The following is a 19,669-nucleotide window of genomic DNA, read 5'->3' on the forward strand; positions in this document are numbered from 1 at the left end:
CCATCTAAGATCATTCTTTTCTAATCAGCTCTAATTTCTTCAGCGACTTCTCCTCTGGCATGCCTTCCTTATTCTCATCATCCTTGTCCTACATGTACCCCTGCTGATTGATAGCCCTCTTGATTATGAAAGCCAGTCCAGAATAGTCTTCTCCATGAGGTCTGAGCAGGATGGAGGTAGGATGAACATCACCTTTGTTCTAGATCTTGTTCTTACCAGAAGAGTCAGGGTTGAAAGTTTCTAGCCAGTCTTATTTTTTTGTTAATAGGTCATTGGAAGCTTAAATTAATATCCAAAATTGAACTGGCCAACTTTCTAGAGCCCCCCTAAATCTGACCAGAGATATCAAATCCAGCGCTAAGATTTTCAGTTTGGGCCAGAACCAAGATAAGGAGAGTTACCGCAGTTTGGAAACACATCGATATTGATTACTCTGTAGTTTGTGGGTGCAAGTGAGATCATGTCAGTTCAGTGGATCTTAGTTGCCATGTGCATAACTGCAAGACCACAGACACCTCTAAGTCCTCTCCCCACCCCTAGTCTCTAGGGAGATTTATTCTTTCACTCAAGGCCCCTTGTCAAAGCCTTGGAAGTCACTTGAGGGAGACCAGACACTTAAGGGTGTTTAAGTTTCATGGGATAAAGGAAGAATCCTCTCCCCTACACTCTGCCCCTAGGGCAGAGTATTTTAGCCCCTAGGTCCCAAGGCCATATTGTTTATGTCTACACTGCCACAAGTTTCCTCATTAAATACCCCCTTTGGCTTCCCCCATACCCTTCTCTGTTATACACAGGGAATAGGGATGGGCTGACCCTTCTTTCAGCAAAAAGGAAAAGACACTTACAGATCATCTCATGCAAGTGGATGTCCGGTATGAGTGTTTCTGGGTTTGTGTATATTTCGCCAAGACATTTACTGTATACCAGTGCACCATAGAGAGGGGAAAAATGGCTTAAAATTCTATACAACATTCATTTGTTGTTGAAAAATCAGAAGTTTTGAGAAACCATTAAAATACTTCCAAAGTTTGTATGTTTTAATATCTGTCTATGTTTAATAGCTTCTCATGTTCAAATCATAAAACTATTTTGACCTTTAAGGTGGGGATGTTAAAATAGATTCTGGCTTAAAGAAAAAAAAAAAAACAGCAGACCAAAAAATCCTTGAAATAAAAGTCTGAGAAAAGGAAAATAAATACAGTTGTCACTTAACTTTAGTGATTCTTCCTTGAAAAGTAAAAATTAACCACTTAGCTTATTTTAACTCTAAAAAGAAGACCTTCCTAAGATCAAGACTGTTTAAAATAACATGAAAATTGTAAAGAAATCTTTTACACAATTGTATTTTACTAGAACCAGGTACATAGGAAGATGCAGGTTTAAAAAGTGAGTTTCCCTCAAAGGGCTGCAGTTTAGAATCTTCTTTCTCAGTGGTATCTTGCTTCCAAATATGAGACTCACACTGACTTCAAAGAGAGCTTCATGAGCTCCAATATATTGACAGTGGAAGGATAAAAGAGAATTGCCCTATTACAGACAACACATAATTCCTGAAATGTGACTGCCCCTGAAGTGAGGGCCAGTGAGGTAAGATATAAACCTGAGGACAACAGGTTGCAGAGTAGTGGAGGAAAGAAATCAATACAAGTAAAACAAAACAAGACAAAATAAAACACCCCTGGACAAGCAACTTCACCATCTTCAATTGTCTGAAAAACCTATCTTAGCTAAAGATTCAAACAGAGAAAACTATATGAAAATACACTTAAGACTTTTTTAAGGATTAATTCTCAAAATGAGTCTCTAAATTAGAAGACAAAATATCTGAATAAAATAATGTTAATCATTATTCTGTGTCTGCATTGACATTTTTGTTCTCAAACCTAGAGTTTAGTCTTCACGAGAGACTCCCAAGACTTTGCTATTTCAAGAATGACCATGTGTTGGTCATTCAAGAATGACCATGCTCCCTACTAAGTGCTGGACAGTCATGGGGCTAATCTTGCATAAACACACGAATAAAGGTCTTTTCCTTGTTGCTTAAATAAATTGGCAGTGGGAACCCATCTGTGTATGGATGGTCAGCTAGCTCAGCCCTGCCCCTACCTTTACAGAAAGAGGTATAGGAAGAAGCTAAAGGAACCACACCTTTGGGGAGCTCACAAACAATGACAACAGTTTGTGATAAATGCTTTAATGGAAAAATGTACAAGACATTATGGGAACAGAGCAAAGAAGGGTCAGCTTTGTTTGGGTTGGGAATGGTATTTGGAAAATTACTTCCCAAAAGGAAGTCGGTCTAAGCTGGTCTTTGTAGAAGTAAAAGTTCATAAAAACAATCCAGACAAAACCACAGCATGAGTAAAGCTTTAGAAGTGTGAGGTTTTCGGTATTGATATGATAAATATTAGAACTAAAACTTAAGATACATGGTGGAAGTGATCAAGAAGGCTACAGTGGAAGAGGCCAACCAATATACTGTGTGGTCCCATGGACTTACTTTGTATCCACAACCGAATATATACTGACGATCTCCACATCTCACCAGCAGCCCATTGAGTCCTGACTTCCCTATATATATATCCAAGCACTTTCTGGACATTTCTTCCTCATCATTTCCAGTCACCTCAGATTTAACATTTTCAGGGCTACATTAATATATTCTCCTTGATGTGCTATAACAATCATAACTAAAAATATATCTTTAGGTTAGGAGCAGAAGTGTCAACATAGGCACATCTATTTTCTCACTGTCAAGGAGGGTTTGTCAATTGCCTTCTGCTAGCTTGAGTATTATCCAGTGGGGGCAGGATTCAGAAAGGCAAAGAAGCAAGACAGGAACTCCAAGAACTCTTTTGGACAGATATTTTTTTTTTTCCGTTTTGCAAACAAAAACTGTTTTTTGATCTATAGGTTGTGCCTAATACTATTTGCCATTTTGTTTCATTGATTAGAGGTCGTTCTGAGCTTTGGTTCACAGAGAGAAATTCTATTCCTTACTTTTTCTTGTCAGGTAAACCTATTAATCCCTGGGTCCTTCCTGAAGCCTCGAGCTCTGCAATATTATTTGAAGTTGTCTTTCAATTAGGAGATTAAGGAACTAAGTCATTACCAGTGGGACTCAAAGCTAGCACCCCAGCAGGAGAGTCTTAAACATCCAGAACTGGGACATGAATAATCTCCTACTGGCTTCGGTATATCTTTGAAGGTTACCAAACAAATCTTTTAGTCATAAAAAGTAATGGGAGAGAGTGTAATTAGCAAGCAGAGCTAGCCTGTCAATTGTCACAGGGTGGTAGGTGAGGAAGATGCTCTAAGTTGCAGAAGTTCCAAAACCTTATCATGACCTGTTAATGGACTTACCTTTAAGGTCTTGCCTGAGGACACTTCATCACACTCTTATTTCTCCTGTTTTAAGCATCCTTTGTTACTAGAAATTAAGACATGGCGACCAAAGAACACATTTTCCGTCCTTCATTTCCTCAAGTTGTACAATTAGAATGATGAGATTTATCACCTGCAGGAGTTGGTGTCACTTTGGGGAAGAGTCTTGTGACTCTCGGATGGGTGTCAGATGGCATCACTGTGAGTGGTTGATGTCTACAATTTAGCATCATATAGTGACAACTGCTTGGTTTCACAGCCAAGCAAATCTGGAATGGTTTTTCATATCTTGGTCCAACATTTCCTAGTTGTGAGACTACAAATAAAATTTTAATAACTCTTAGTTTCCATAATGGAAAATAGGGGAAATAAAATTCGTTGTACAGAGATGATTTGAGGATACAATAATATAACCTTGATGAATGTATGGCACATAAAAAGCTCTCAATAAATATCAATTCCTTATATCACAAAGATTTTTCTTTTTTAAAAAAAACTAAGGTGAGACATGCTCTGTTTAACTGCTTCTTTCCTGAGGCAGGAGAGATGTTAACTGTTTTTGACTGTGGCATCATTGTCATATTTGGAGACGTGCTGAAGAGAAAATGTGCTAGCTGGCAAAATTGTTGATAATAGAGCACACAGTTAAAATTCCTATCCTGCTAGATGTTTCAAGTAGCCCCACCATATCTCTCTTTGGGGGTGCTGTGGCCAACTGCATGCATCTTCTTCCATTTTTGAGGACATACCTTCCCGACATGTCCCAGACATATGTCTACACAGCAAGAAAGGAGAAGTGGACTCAAAGTGTTAAAATATTAACTCAAGCATGTTAAATAAGACCTACAAAACTAAGAGTCAAATATAAAAACCAATCATGAAAGCTTTCAAGTTGCCATAATTCTGTTTACTGCATAGCATCAATCTAAGAGACAGTTGGCCTCCATAGGCTACTTTATTATGTTTGATCTCAGTACTTATTTATGTGCCTTGCTGTCCATAGAACATTTTTATAGCTTTCTTCTCCTCTGTGACAGTTTTTCTAGAGTGACAAGCCCATTGGTCCAAAATAAAAAAGGGTAATGAGAGGGGTTGTCTTTCATTTGAGTCTTCATGTTCAAAGGCAGGAAAAAGAAAAGATAGAAATTACTATGTTTAAGAGATAAAGGTTACATACTTGAAAAATATGTGTTCTTGACTTTAAGATTTTGGAAGACATATGACTGCATTTTAAAATGTTTCCTCTCTTTCACTGATGTTTAATTCTTATAATTAGCATCATGCAAATGGTACATGGACACATACACCACTTTGTCAGGGAGGATATTTATAAAATAGGATTATTTGGGGGGAAAACATGTAAGCCCAGAAGTATCAAAGTGACACAGCTCCTTGGGAGGTATGCATAGGTCAGATATAAAATGTTTCAGTGGAAACACTCCAGTCTCATAACACTGTGTGTATTTTTAGGGAAAGGAATGAGAAATATATACTTGACTCTGCAACAATAGAGCTTCCTGGTAAAGAACAAGCCTTTACACCAAGAGGGAGCCTCAGAGTTCAGTCTCTGGTACCAGTCTTGTCTTCTGCTGAGCTAACTCAGATCTGCTGAACCACCTCTTTGCTAAACAATGGAAAGGGGATAAAAATGAGACTCCTGGGCCATCTGCATCTCTCTTCTTCAATTAGCAACATTAAATATTGGCATTATGAGGTTCAGCAGCCCCTGAATTTGCTAGACAGTAGTCAAGAAGGATGTCCTAAAGTTCTTGTTTTAAAGGAAGTGACATAGCAACACAAATCTTGCTTCTGTTTCAAGATGACTGGGAGTGGTGGTGACAGTGCTGTTTTAATTTTCAACATTTTATTTTATTTATTTTTAAAGATTTTATTTATTTATTTGACAGAGAGAGAGACAGTGAGAGCAGGAACACAAGCAGGGGGAATGGGAGAGGGAGAAGCAGGCTCCCCGCCAAGCAGGGAGCCTGATGTGGGGCTCAATCCCAGGACTCTGGGACCATGACCTGAGCTGAAGGCAGACGCATAACGACTGAGCCACCCAGGCGCCCCTTAATTTTTAATATTTTGAAGGTTTTCTTCATTTTCTTGAAATCAGAATAGGTATCATCTTTTTATTCATACAAAACACCCATCACAGGCTTCCTAGCACATGCTTTATAGCACAGAAGAAAGGAGATCCATGAAGAAAAAAAGTAGGAAAAAAGAATATATTCATCACATACTGTGGAAATGTTTTGTCTTATACCAGTGTGTGAGTTTGTCTACCATTTCCTATCACTCTAGGTAATAGAGATTAAAAAGAAGGTAAAAAGAAGAGGATGGTCTTCCAAATTGGCAGAATAAGGGCCATTGAAAATTTGTTCCTCCATAAAAGTAGTAAGAACACTAGCAAAAATTTCAAAATCAACTTTTTGAGAACTCTGAAAATTAAGGAAAGGCTTGTAAAAATCTGAGGAGTGTTTATTCAAGACTAACAGTTGAATTTCTGTAAGGACAGCAAGTTTTTTTGGAGGGGGCATTTTCATGGACTTTATTCCCGTCTCCCTCTCCCCAACTCTAGGGTAGCTAGAAGACCAAGAGCTACATAATCATGATAGCTGTGAAAACCAGCAGCCTAGCAGCCACTGGCAGAGGGACAACAGATTTGGAGTGCCTTAAAAGTCCAATCCCCAGAGCGCTGTCATTATTTGACCTGTTTGGCAGCTCCATTAGAAACTTCCACTCACAGAGCTTGTCTTTATTCGACCTGACTTGGGGCTTGCTCAATGAGAACACCCTTCACCTCAGGGCATTTGGGGGGAAAAACCAGCAGCAATTATTTAACACTGCAACTGCTGTAGGCAGGGATAACAGTTGTAACTAACAGGAAGTGGACTTGAAAACTTGAAAGAAGCAGCATGGAAAGGAGATATTCCTAGGGGGTTTTGAAAAACTCTGACATATTCCTGGAAATCTAGAAGGGCACACTCACTTGCAGAGTTGTGTGTATGCCCAGCAAAGACCCAAGAAGGCCCTAAGTCCTTACCTCTGGCTGACCTTGAAGCTCTGTGTAAGCAGAAAGTGAAAGCTACGTAAACTTCCCCTCAGAGAACTGAAGGTATCACCCACATGCATACAGATCCCCTCAGTGAGGATGGAAGATTTACTGGCTCAAGGCTTTTAAGGAAAGCTGTGTCCAGTCATTCACTGATAAGAAGCTAACGAAGCAGAGAATTCAGTTGCTACACATAGCAAAGAGTTCAGGAAAGTCACTGAACTACAAACAGTAGCAGCAACAATAACAGCAACAAATAGAAGCAACAACAAACCCTAGATGAGGTGAGTGGGAAGTGAATCTGATCTCCAGAGTTTTCACACTATATTACTTAAAATATTTGGTTTTCAACCAAAAAATAAGTCAGACATACAAAGAAACGGGAAAGTACACAGGAAAAAACGCAGTCAACAGAAACCATCCCTGAGTAAGTCCAGATGTTGGACTTACTAGAAAAAGACTTTAATTGAGCTATTATAAATATATTCAAAATACCAAAGGGAACCAAATCTAAAGAACTAAAGGAAAATAAGGGAACAATGTCTCAACAAATACAGAATATTAACAAAGAGTTGGAAATTATGAAAAAGAATAAAAAGAAGTTCTAGAATTGAAAAATGCAATAACTGAAATGAAAAATTCACTAAGAGGGTTCAAAGGAAGGATTGAGAAGCCAGAAGAAAGAATCACCAACACCCTCAAACATATGAACATTACAGGAGACTTCGAAAAACAGGAGAGAGGAAAAGGGGCAGAAAGAATATTTGAAAAATAATGGTTAAAAACTTCCCATGTTTGGTTAAAGAAATATTAATCTATACATTCAAAAAGTTCAACAAATTCCAAGTAGGATAAACTCAAAAGGACCAACACCTACACACATCCTGACTAAACTGTTGAAAACCAGTGACAAAGAAAGAATCTTTTAAAAGTAACAAAAGAAATGTGATTCATCACATACAAGTGATTCTCAGTAAGATTAAGAGCTCCATGATCAGAAACCATGGAGTCCAGAAGGCCATTGAATGACATATTCAAAGTGCTCAAAGACTGTCAACCTTATCAACAGATTATGTAACACATTTCATTCACTTGTACTAAATAGTGGTATACAAAACTTACGTAAGCAAAACACTCTCCAAGGTGCCAAATTTGAAGCGCAACATATTTTTGAGTGAAAAAATTTTTGAAGGTTTGGGTTGTATGTTTCGTATGACCACCATATTTAAAAATAACGAATATAGGCATTGATTGAGGCCACACATACTACATGTATGAATCAAACAAGGCTTATGAGTCTAAAGCTGTGTTTTTCAAACTGTGGGTCACAGCAAATTAGTGAATCATGAAATCAACTTTATGAGTTAGGATAGCAGGTTGGTTGTTTGTTTTTAAAGAACAGAATACATCAGAATACACAGCAAATACATAGCGAAGGTAAGCATAGTTTCATAAAACTTGCTTTTGATAAGTATATGTACCTTTTTGTGTGTGTTTATATGCATTAACTAGATTTGGATATGAAATATATCTTTTGTTCTACATTGTAATTAAAAAGGTTGAAAGTCACCATCTAAAGGATACCCAAAGAAATTGGCACAGTCAGGACTCACAGTGAAGACATTTAACAACTTTCTTCAAGGTAGAAGCAGAATTTCTGATTCCTAAAATCCTCATCAGGGTTAAATAGCAATGTCCAAGTGAAGGTGGGTTACATCACACTTTCTGGAAACACAAGCCCAGTCCTATTCGTAATGTGGATAGGTGCTAGAGATCATCTCACCTGGGCCAGGTACATCTCAGGGTTGTAAAATGTACAATATGATTGCAGGGTACAATCACAATAAAGTGAATAAACAAAATCCTCTGTCATCATACTTAGTCTTTTTAGGCTAAGATGGTCTATTCCAAGTTTATTCCCGAATATATCATTGCTGCTGGACAAGAACAAAGAACATCTCTGGGAGTCTTATTTACAGACTCATGAACCAATCTTAGAGCTCATCCTGTACTTTTGTCTCATTATAGTCACATCTTATGGAAGTCAGTTCCCTTTTAAAAACCGGCCAGATTTGGGCCATGGGGGCTGGAAGCCTAAAGGAAAGAGTTATAGAGAAGTAAGGAATGGTTGCAAACCACTGCTGGGATGAATAATTTGTTTGCAAAACTAGATCTACACAGAACTCTAAGGAAAGGAAAAAAATCAATAAGGCATTGAAACATAAGTTTCGATATTCTGACCTAAAAAATGTAATGCAGAAAACTAATATTGAGAAGAATCACAGGGCTGTCCAGTCTAAAAACTGAAAGAAACCCTAAAGGTCCCCTAAGGTGCTTCTCAAAGTTGAGATATATATACCCTCAGGGGTAGGTGTAAATGAGCTGAGGGGTAGAAAAGTCACAGGAAAAACAATGTGTGTAAGGGTCATATTATTTGATGGAATCTACAATACCATCGATTGTAAGATGCATTGTTATTTTTGAATCAGTAAAAAAAGACAAAAAATGCTATGAGGCAATTTGTTCTTATCACTTACACTATTTTAATTTTATTTTAAATCTTTTTTTTTATTTATTCATTTGAGACACAGAGATACAGAGAGAGAGAAAGCATGAGCAGGGAGAGAGGCAGAGGGAGAGGAAGAAGCAGGCTCCTCGCTGAGCCAGGAGCCCGATGTGGAGCTCGATCCCAGGACCCTGGGATCATGACCTGAGCTGAAGGCAGATGCTTAACCATCTGAGCCACCCAGGCGCCCCTTTAATTTCATTTTAAAAGATCTTTTAGATTAGACATAAATGTTATGATATGCTATTTTGAAGGAAAATTTAAACTATACAAGTTAATTATATATAAAAGGAAAAATTATAAGTAAAATAAATTGACTAAGACATTTCTAAAATTTCCTCAAATTCAGTGTTGCTCTTCTGAATCACTTTTCAATATGGAGTCATCGATGTTTGCAGATAACATCCTCTGAGCTATCAGGATGTAGAGGATGCAGCATTTCTTACAAGAGGGCTCTAGTACCATCTCGGGGACTCTCTTCCAAATCACCAGCACCCTCCAGCAAGTTTTGATGCTGGCGTTCTGTTGAACTTAGTAGGAAGTGTCACTGGAAAGTTTTTAGACAAAACCAGACTCATACTCTTCCCTCAAGGGATCTTCAGCTGGTTTGTTGCCAGAAATTTTAAGGGGTTGCTATTGTCCAGTCATGCCGTGATTCTTTAACTGTGCAGCCACATGTCTAAAACTGCATCAAGACCTAACATAATTTGAAGGTTATGGAGGGCTCCTGGTCAACTGTTCTACATGGCTGGCTATGCATCGCTCATTCACCAGCTCAGCTGCCATTTATTTATCTGTGTCTGTGTTCACATCACGGAATTCAATTTCATTCTCAGATGAGATTGGGTTCAAACTCATGCACTAATAGTGCCTTAGTTTCCTATTTCTGCACAACTAACTACTACAAAATTAGCAGCTTGGAACAATACCCTTTTATTATCTCACAATTCTGGAGATCAGAAGTTTGTCATGGCATAGCTGGATTTGCTGCTCAGGATCTCACAAGAGCAACACCAAAGTGTTGACAGAACTGCATTCTCCTCTGGGGCTTCTGGGAAAGAATCAAGCCTGTTGTTGTTGGAAGAATTCAACTCCTTGTAATTGTAGCACTGAGGTCTTGGTTTCCTTGACATGTGGCCCCCTCTATATTTAAGCCAGCAATATGTGTGGAATCCTGCTTGTGCTTTAAATCTCTGACTTCCCTTATCGACTACATCTCTCTGGCTTCCTTTTCTGTCCTCAACTAGAAGAAAGTTCTTAAGTTTTTAAGGGCTTGTGATTAGATTGGGGCACCTAGATAATCTGGAATGATTTCCCTATTTTAACATCAATTGATTAATTACATGTGCAAGTTTCTTTGGCCATGAAATGTAACACATTCATGGATATGACAACTGAAGGTGAGGGCCCCGGGGGCTGCAATTCTGTTTCCCACATTTAGTTTGATTTTGTTGTTTAAAATTAAATATGGAGGCAAGTTTTAACCATTTGACATTAGACATGGCATTATGTTGAAATGCTACATTTTGTAATCTATGTACTTGATAGTGATCATTTTAGTACCCTTGGCACTGACAGGCATGTCAAAGGACACTGGGATTTTCTCAGCATTTCCTATTTGACTAAGTTCATGGTTTCCTTTTTTCTTTAATTGAATCACTTGTCCCTAGAAATTTAACAGCTTCCAACACATTGGAAGTTTTTGACAAATTGGTAATCCACACTTTAATAGCAGTCTTGATCATGCCTGAAGTTGGTTACACCAGCCTCTTACTGTTTTGAAATTTCTTTCATTTATTGTGAGTGCTTTGGCAATTTCTCTTGTCTTCAGTTGCATGACTTGGCATTGGTAAGTGATCTTTTAGTATGTATTTCAGGAACAAAACATAGTCTAGCTTTATCTCCTTGTGAGTTTCTTCCTCGGTTGTTGCTTTGCAAGAACATCTAGATCATGGTCAGTTTCCCAACAATACACATTTTCATCACTAATATCAAATTTATACTCCATTTCTTGTTTCCATGTTTTTCTGTGAAACAATAACTGTTCATTTCAATGCCAGATCGTAGTATAATCTTGTTAGAGACATATTAAACAGCATCTAAACCCAATTAAGGCCTCAGTCTTAATAGAATAAAGCATTAGATGGCCAAGAGAATTTCTTCCAGGCAGAAGCCTGCAGGAAAGCAGAGAGTACTGCCCATAGCACTGCTCTTGGACTTAAAAATTCAACACTTAGTAACCTGCAAATGTATGCAAATGATTTAACCTCTCTGAGCCTTAGGTTCCTCATTTGTAAAATGAGGACAATAAAGTCTAATGCATTGGGCATTCGTGAAATTAACTTAAACAACATAAGTGTGACATATGAATCTTTCAATGACAGTTAATTCTCTTTCCCTAATTAGATAAAAAAAAAATCACTACAATGCACAATAGTTGATTCATAGACTCAATGCTTCCTGGAACTTTGTTGCCAGAAGAGAAATTTAGTAGACATTATCTATTTCATCTTCCTCATTTAATGAGTATATTAGTCTCCTCGGGCTGCTATAACAGATTTCTACGAACTTGGTGGTTTCCAACAGAAATTTATTTTCTCACAATTCTGGAAGCCAGAAGACCCAAATCAAGGTATTGGCAGGGCTATCCTCCCTCTAAAGGCTGTAGGAGAGATTCTTTCCTTGCCATTTCCAGCTTCTGGTGGCTCCTACTATCCTGGACTTGTATATATCATTCCAGTCTCAGCTTCTGTCTTCACATGGTTTTCTCCCCTATGTCCCTATATGTCCTTACCAGTCATTGGATTTATGGCCCACCCTATATCCAGCATGATTCCACCACAAGATCCTTAATTAATTGCATCTGGAAAGACCCTCTTTCCAAATAAGGTCCCATTCTCTTTTTTTAAAAAGATTTTATTTGTTTGTTTATTTATTTATTTATTTATGAGAGAGAGAGATATGAGTAGGGGGAGGAGTAAATGGGGAGGAAGAGGGAGGAGAAAGCATCTCAAGCAGGCTCTGCACTCAGCGGTGGGATCTCACAACCCTGAGATAATGACCTGAGCTGAAACCAAGAGTCGGACGCTCAACTGACTGAACCACCCAGGGTGCCCCCAAATAAGGCCCCATTCTAAGGTTCCAGATGGACACAAATTTTGAGGGGACACTACTCAACCTACTGCACTGAGGAAACAGGTCTTACTGAAATAACATTTAAAAGAGAACAAATTTCTAACCTTACATATATCTGAGTGTTTAAAGATCTCTTATTTTTTTTCTATCTTTATATCCTCAGAAGTGGCCTATAACAGTGTGACTTCTAGGTTTTGCAAGGTAAGAGTGACTGCTCAGAAAAGCCTTTGGATGAAACACCAGAGCTCCAGTAGCAACTGAAGACAGCAAGCAAAGGACAAAGTGGGTGCAATATTTTAACACTGAGCACAGCAGACGGTTCAGACAAATCCCTTACCTGTCCCATCCCTGGGAATTTCTCACTGGCCATGTTTTTCCTGCAAGTTTTAGCTTCTACCCACGTTTCTCAGCCCCCTTGATTCTTGAAGACTTGGTTTGCCTCTTCTTACTCCTTCATTTTTTTCCTGAATTCTCTTGTTGTTAGACTCCTTTTAAACTCATACCCCTGTATTAGTTTCCTACTGCTGTTATAACTCATTTCCACAAACTTAAGTGGCTTTAAATAGCACAAGATTATTATCTTACAATTCATACCATTCTCTAGGGGAGAATCCATTTCCTTGCCTTTTCTAACTATACAGCTTGCCCACATGCCTTGTCTCATGGCCCCATTCCCCTCTCTTTCTTTTTTTTTTTTTTTTTAAAGACCCATTCCCCTCTCTTCAAAGCCAGCAAGGGCAGGTCAAGTCTTTCTCAAACTGCATCACTCTGACCTCTGCTTCTGTTGTCACATCTCCATTTATAAGGACCCTTAGGATTACACTGAACCATTCAGATAATCCAGGATAATTCTCCCCATCTCAAGATTCTTATGCAGATCTGCAAAGTCCATTTTGCCATGTAACATTCACAGATTCCATGGATTAGGACCTGGATATCTTTGGGGAGCCCTTATTCTGCTACCATATGTCCTCATCTTTTCAAACAGAACATTTTAGCTCTCCACTCTCCAGGCTGACCTGCATGCCAAAAGGCTCCTTAAACCAAACATCTTTCCCTTTAGCTGCTCTGACATTTCTAGCTTTATTTTTCTCCTCTCTTTCCAGTCACAACAAATGAAAAATATAGCATAAATATTAAGTTTTTTTTTAAAAAAAGATCACTTCCCACTAAAATAAATTTTGCCCCCTCTACTCACTATTCTTAGAAGGCCGTGGTTACAGAGCTCAGGTTTTAAATAATAATATTTCCACTATATTCCATTAAACTTGAAAAATTCCCCTTTAATCAGTGTTACCTTCCAGACATTATAGACATTTGGCTTTAAAAAAAAAATACCTTAAGTAGCACAGCTGAGAAAGTGCAACTTCTAAAGCAGCATCCAAACTTATACCTAGGAGACAGATCAATAGAATTTGGCCAAATGTGTTTCAAATGAAATAAAAATTTCTGTTTTGACGTCCACAAATGTTCTTTTCCCATTTCTAAGTTACACATGATCATTCAAACTACCTGTTCCCACTGAGGATAGAAAAGAGGTTTTTAAAGTTTGAATAAGAGATCCAAGAAAGTTTATTCAAGTTGATTCACTAAATATTCTTAAATTAAGCTTCATAGGAAAGGTTCTAACAGTGAGATCTGAGGAGATTGAGCATCAAATGAATCAGATAAAAGTCTTAATTTTTTTAAAAAGTCAGCATTGAGAACACAAGATGACTGTAAATAATCAATGCATTAACAGTACTGTGTTCTAAAAAAGTGAGGTACATATCTCTTTCTGATCTGTTCTGATTCTGGAAAAAATTGGAAAGTATATCCCATTCTGGGAAACACAACTTTAAGAAAGACTCTGACAAGCTAGAGCACATCCAGGGGAGAATGAAAGGAGTGGCAAAAAGTCTGGACCACGAAGTATAAAAATCATCTAAGAACAGCAGTTGCTGACCAGGAAAAGGTAAGCATCGCGGATCCAGGGCAGTCTTCCAGTACTGAACCATTGCCACTGGGGTGAGGCAGTAGATTTAATCCCTTGGTGGCTTTAGTTTGCCATTCCTCTAGCACATCTCCCACTCTACTGCCCAGATGAGTTTTCAAGACACAAATCTCAGTATGTCACTGTCTGTGGTTACTCCCCTATGAGTAAGCATGTAGCCAGTCTCTAGGCCAATTAAGAGGGTTTGAGCATTTCAGGACCTGATAAGACCCTTGCCCCAGTCAGCTGGCATTCTGGGCAGCTGGATGCCCTTACGGGGAGTTAAGGGTCACCACCATCAATTATAATGACCTTTGTGATAACAGCTCACAGCCCAAATTAAAGATCCTGAAACGTGCCTCGTTAGCTTTCTCACCTCTGTGCCTCCGTTTACAATGTTTCCTCTTCCTGGAAGGTAGTTGTGTCACTAACTTTCCATTATCCTAGAGGAAGTGAAGTTTCATCACATCCAAAAGCTTTCCCTGAACATCGTCTTCCATTTTTACCCAGATGAGTTGGGTGCCCCTCCTCTCTATTAAAATACCACCTGGCACAAACCTTTTGCACAAAGTATTGAATTGCTTTGCAGTCACTGACTTACTTGATAGCAGGACATATGAGCCTAAACTGAGATGCATCTGTACATGAAAAGGCATTTATTTGCACAAGGTAATGTGCACAGAGGGAAAGGGACTGTGAGGGGGAGGTTTTGAGCATCTAAGCCTGGTGGCCAACATGGAAGTAAGGTGGGGAAACCAAGAGAGCAACTTAATGGCTGGCCTTCAGTCTGGGTCCTGGTTCCTAAGCCTGGCCCCATGGACTAAATCCAAGTTATGGATAAAGAAGGGCAACAGACAAAAGCTTTGGGAACTGAAATATTTGGAAAAAACGGGGTACATGCAAAGCTATTTAGGGGCCAAACAACAAACTATAACACATGGTCGGGAAAGTGAGCCCTCTTCCCACTTACGCACTCATTACCCAGCCTTGCTCAGATTTGAAAAGGCCACCAGTACCTCTGAGACGATGCAGTGAATTCTGGAGTGGGCAAGAAGCCCATGCCCAGCAGATGCTGCTCGGTTATGTCTAGAGGGAAAGGATTTAGGAATGGACACTTGGGAAAATGATGAGTCAGTAATAAAATTATTTTGTTTCTGTCTGTTTAAATCTTAGGGACTCCCAGAACTAGTTTAAGAGTGGCTTTTGCAAGGGGCCGGAGGGTCTTATACTACACAAGGGAGAAATGACCAGCAGCTAAGTATAAATTACCACTGTTAAGGTGACTCTACTTATAGCCATTGTCTGGAGGCCTGGTGAAATCTAGTTATGGTTATATTATATTCTCAACCTACTCCAACCTCTCTTCACTGGCCTTGAGATCCTTGAAGGCAGAAACTGCTGGTTTTTAAAAAATCTCTGTAGCCCCATTACCTATCTATTTCCCAGCACGGAGTAGGTATTCAACATACAGCTATTGAATGAAGGAATAAAATTAATGAAAGAGCAACTATCTCGAATGGACAAATTCAGGAAAAATAGGTGGAAGTTATAGGAATGTAAAATGCTCTTCTAACAATTAGAAAACATTATCAGTAGAAAAATCCCATGGTGACACAGTGAGAATTTTTTTTTTTTTTTAGAATTTTAAGTTTTTGGAATTTTATTTTTTTTCTTTTTTAAAATTTTATTATGTTACATTAATCATCATACATCAGTTTTTGATGTAGTGTTCCATGATTCATTGTTTGCGAATAACACCCAGTGCTCCATTCAATACGTGCCCTCTTTAATACCCATCACCAGGCTAACCCATCCCCCCACCCCCCTCCCCTCCAGAACCCTCAGTTTGTTTCTCAGAGTCCATAGTCTCTCATGGTTCGTCTCCCTCTCCGATTTCCCCCCCTTCATTTTTCCCTTCCTACTATCTTCTTTTTTTTTAACATATAATGTATTATTTGTTTCAGAGGTACAGGTCTGTGATTCAACAGTCTTACACAGTTCACAGCGCTCAACATAGCACATACCCTCCCTCATGTCTATCACCCAGCCACCCCATCCCTCCCACGCCCCACCACTCCAGCAACACTCAGTTTGTTTCCTGAGATAAAGAATTCCTCATATCAGTGAGGTCATCTGATACATGTCTTTCTCTGATTGACTTATTTCGCTCAGTATAACACTCTCCAGTTCCACCCACATCGTTGAAAATGGCAAGATCTCATTCCTTTTGATGGCTGCATAATATTCCATTGTACATATATACCACATCTTCTTTATCCATTCATCTGTCAATGGACATCTTGGCTCTTTCCATAGTTTGGCTATTGTGGACATTGCTGCTATAAACATCAGGGTGCACATACGCCTTCAGATCCCTACATTTGTATCTTTGGGGTAAATACCTAGTAGTGTATTTTATCACTGGAGGAGCTGTCAAGGATGCCCCAGAGGAGGTACATACCTCAGGGAGAGAAATCCATCAGATCATTTCTAACTCTCAAACTGCTTGGTATTAATTACACGAAGACCAAGAAGAGTGTGGCCATGACAAAGGAGTTAGCCCCACAGGGCAATATGCAAAAATGACGAGTCAGCAACAAAACCAGTTTTTTAAAAAAAATCTTCAAGGACTGTCTATAAAAATCAGCAAGCCTTAAGCCAGATTTCATCAGAATTAAAACCATACCCTGAAACATTATTGCATGAAGCCATAGACATTTTATCTTCAAAAGCTATCCTATTCTAACTTTGAACGATGTCCAGAGGACTAAGGTATCTAATGGACGTTATCTACAGTGAAGATGTTAAGTGAGGAAAGGTTAAAGGAAAGATTTACAACGTGTTGAGAGCAGGCTGTGATTTGCAGACTCATAGCCTGTTTCAATGACTCTTCCACAGCCTCTGGCGAAGTAAATGTTAGAGCCACAAGTCTTTATTCCTTTAACTTCCAATAAATGACCGAAGGATCCCCCTGCCTACAAGAGAGAAATTACTAGACAATGCAGGAAAGGTCTTCTGAGACAAATGAATATTCTACATTAATTTAAAGGCCACAAATAGAATGATGGAGAGTACTATTTCATAATGTCAAAGTTCAAAGGCACTTTTCAAATGTCTCTTTAAAGAAAATCTGACCTTTCTTTCTTTCCTTCTTTCTCTCTTTGTTATCAGAAAGTTTGCCAAGGACACTCTGGGCCTTGGGTCATTCTGTTTTGACATGGAAGTTCTTTCATCATTAAAAATAATTGAAAGACCAGAAATATTTAACTCTGCAGTGACCAAGAGGACACATTCAGTAGCATAAAAAAGAACAATATTGAAGCACTTGGATTTCAAAGGTTACGTTTTAATGACTCCATAAACCTTGCCCCCCTCATGTATGAGGGATAGCTTACATGAGGCCATGACTAACTCAAGGAGTAAGTATGAATACACATTTTTTTCTAATATATTTCATGTTATTTTACATGAAAACTTTATGAAAACTGCTCAGTACACCACTAGTAACTCTCTATGTCTAAATATCTTTTTTAGGTATAGATTGGCTGACATTAGATATAGATGTGGACAAAAATATATTTGCAGAAAAACAAAAACCTCTTATGAAAGGCCTCTTTTTCCCCATCTTAAGGTAAAATTTACAGACAGTAAAATTTAGCCTTTTTAGTGTACAGTTCTGCAAATTTTGATAAATGCAGTCATACAACCCCCACCACAGCAAGATACAGAAAAATTCCATCACATCCCCAAATTCCCTTGTGCCCCTTTGTAGTAAACCCCTCTCTCCATCTCCAGCTCCTGGAAACTACTGATCTGCTTTCTATTTCTATAAATTTGCCTTTTCAAATATGTCCTATAAATGAATTATATGGTATGTAGCAAAGGCCTCTTTTAAATTTCATGCACTGGATAAAAATTAAAGTAACTAAATGAAGTGTCAATGTTAATGTACTGATTTCTATTTCCTGACCTTAAGGCAATGATGGATATATAAAATCAAATTACCCTTGAATATCACATCTTGAAGCAGGTAGTATACCCAGGGAGCCTTTTGAATATAGAGATCTTTAGGACTTCAATTTCGACATATTGAATCAAAATCTCTCAGTGAGCTTTCTGGGAATTGTTTTTATCAAGTTCTCCAAGCTTGACTCTGATTGATCAGCCAGATTTGGGAAACATTAACCCAACAGATATTCACTATATAGATTAACTACCAGGCTGTAAATCATGTGTGGGAATAGGATCAAAGTTCAGAGGCTGTTGGAGAGTTTCATTAGGTGACCTTGTCCTTGGATGTGGCTACCACTTACTGCCTACAGGAACTTTAGCTGAACCTTGGTTTTCTCCTCTGTCATGCTGGGGTAACGATGCTGACTTCATAGGATTAATTTGGGGATTAAAGGCCTATAAAGCCATTAGCTAGAATGTGGCACACTTGGCACTCAGTGATTGGAAGCTGCTTATCTTGCTGGCATTAGTATCAATATTAACATCATTATCATCATCACGGCGCCAGAAACACTTTACTTGGCTTTCTCCATATTTCTGCATTGTTGTCAGTTTCACTATTTCTTAGTCCTTCCTCTAGAAGGGACCAAAGTAAACAGAATCCACTTTTGTAGCCGCCCAACTGGTATTCAGGGCAGCGCAAAGCTAACAGAAATTCACTGATTGTCCCCAACCCTCACCTTTACCTCAAAGATGTCAATGGGAACAAAAAAACAAAAAAACAAAAAAAAAAAAAGGGAATTACTGGAAACTCTCCCTCTTTCCCAAGGGTATATTATTGGCCAAATATAAGCAAACAAAAGGGAGGAAGAGAAGCAAAGCGACAGAATAAAGCAGAAAATTAGGTTGTCTGTGTAGCTAGGGAATATCTAAAAATTGACTTCATTCATTTGCAGTTTTATTCTGCAATGTAGACACATGTATTTTTAAGCTATAGTTTCTTGAAAATTTTTACTATTGAAGTACAGTTGACATAGAAAGGCAGCAGTTTTTATTTAAGCTGTGAAATACAGAAGAGTGATGGTATTTGGCTGCACTTGCTGATCTAAAGAAAGAACTCCTATCCTCAAAGAATTACACGATGCTGCCAACACCAAGGACTGAAGACAAGGAGCAAAAGACAAATCTGAAACTCACAAGCCCTACCTGTTCTCAGCATCGGCACTGCACTTTGGGGACATCAATTCAAAGGATTTGGTGAACTTCACCACCTGCCACACACAGAAAGACATAAATTCAAGTCAATTAAAGCTTTTTTGCAGTTTAAAATAATGCAATAAACATCTTTCATCTTTATAATGATAATTACAATAATTGGAGATTAAGAAGGAATTTTAAGTGGAGAAGTCTCAAGGGGCCGAAAAAGAAAATTCTATCCTACTTTTTGGATTTTACTTCTAACATGGCATACATTGCCAAAGTTTTGATACATTTTACTAAATATGCATATATTTTTTTCAAGTTTTTATTTAAATCCCAGTTAGTTAACATACAGGGTAGTATTAGTTTCAGGTATAGAATTTAGGGATTCAACACTTCCATACAA

General features: G+C 38.4%; 1 protein-coding gene across 1 annotated transcript in view; it reads right to left on the reverse strand.

Annotated features, from left to right (window-relative positions):
- Positions 1-19,669, reverse strand: part of PDE11A (phosphodiesterase 11A) — a 397,322-nt gene that overhangs the window by 197,187 nt on the left and 180,466 nt on the right. The window contains exon 5 of the mRNA XM_064586747.1: positions 19,270-19,334. Coding sequence (XP_064442817.1) covers positions 19,270-19,334 — 65 coding nt within the window. The remainder of the gene's footprint in view (positions 1-19,269; positions 19,335-19,669) is intronic.

Source organism: Mirounga angustirostris, unplaced genomic scaffold (genome assembly GCF_029215605.1).
Source record: "Mirounga angustirostris isolate CCGP_5_RB_7025 unplaced genomic scaffold, mMirAng1.0.hap1 SCAF_3, whole genome shotgun sequence".
Lineage (NCBI taxonomy): Eukaryota > Metazoa > Chordata > Mammalia > Carnivora > Phocidae > Mirounga > Mirounga angustirostris.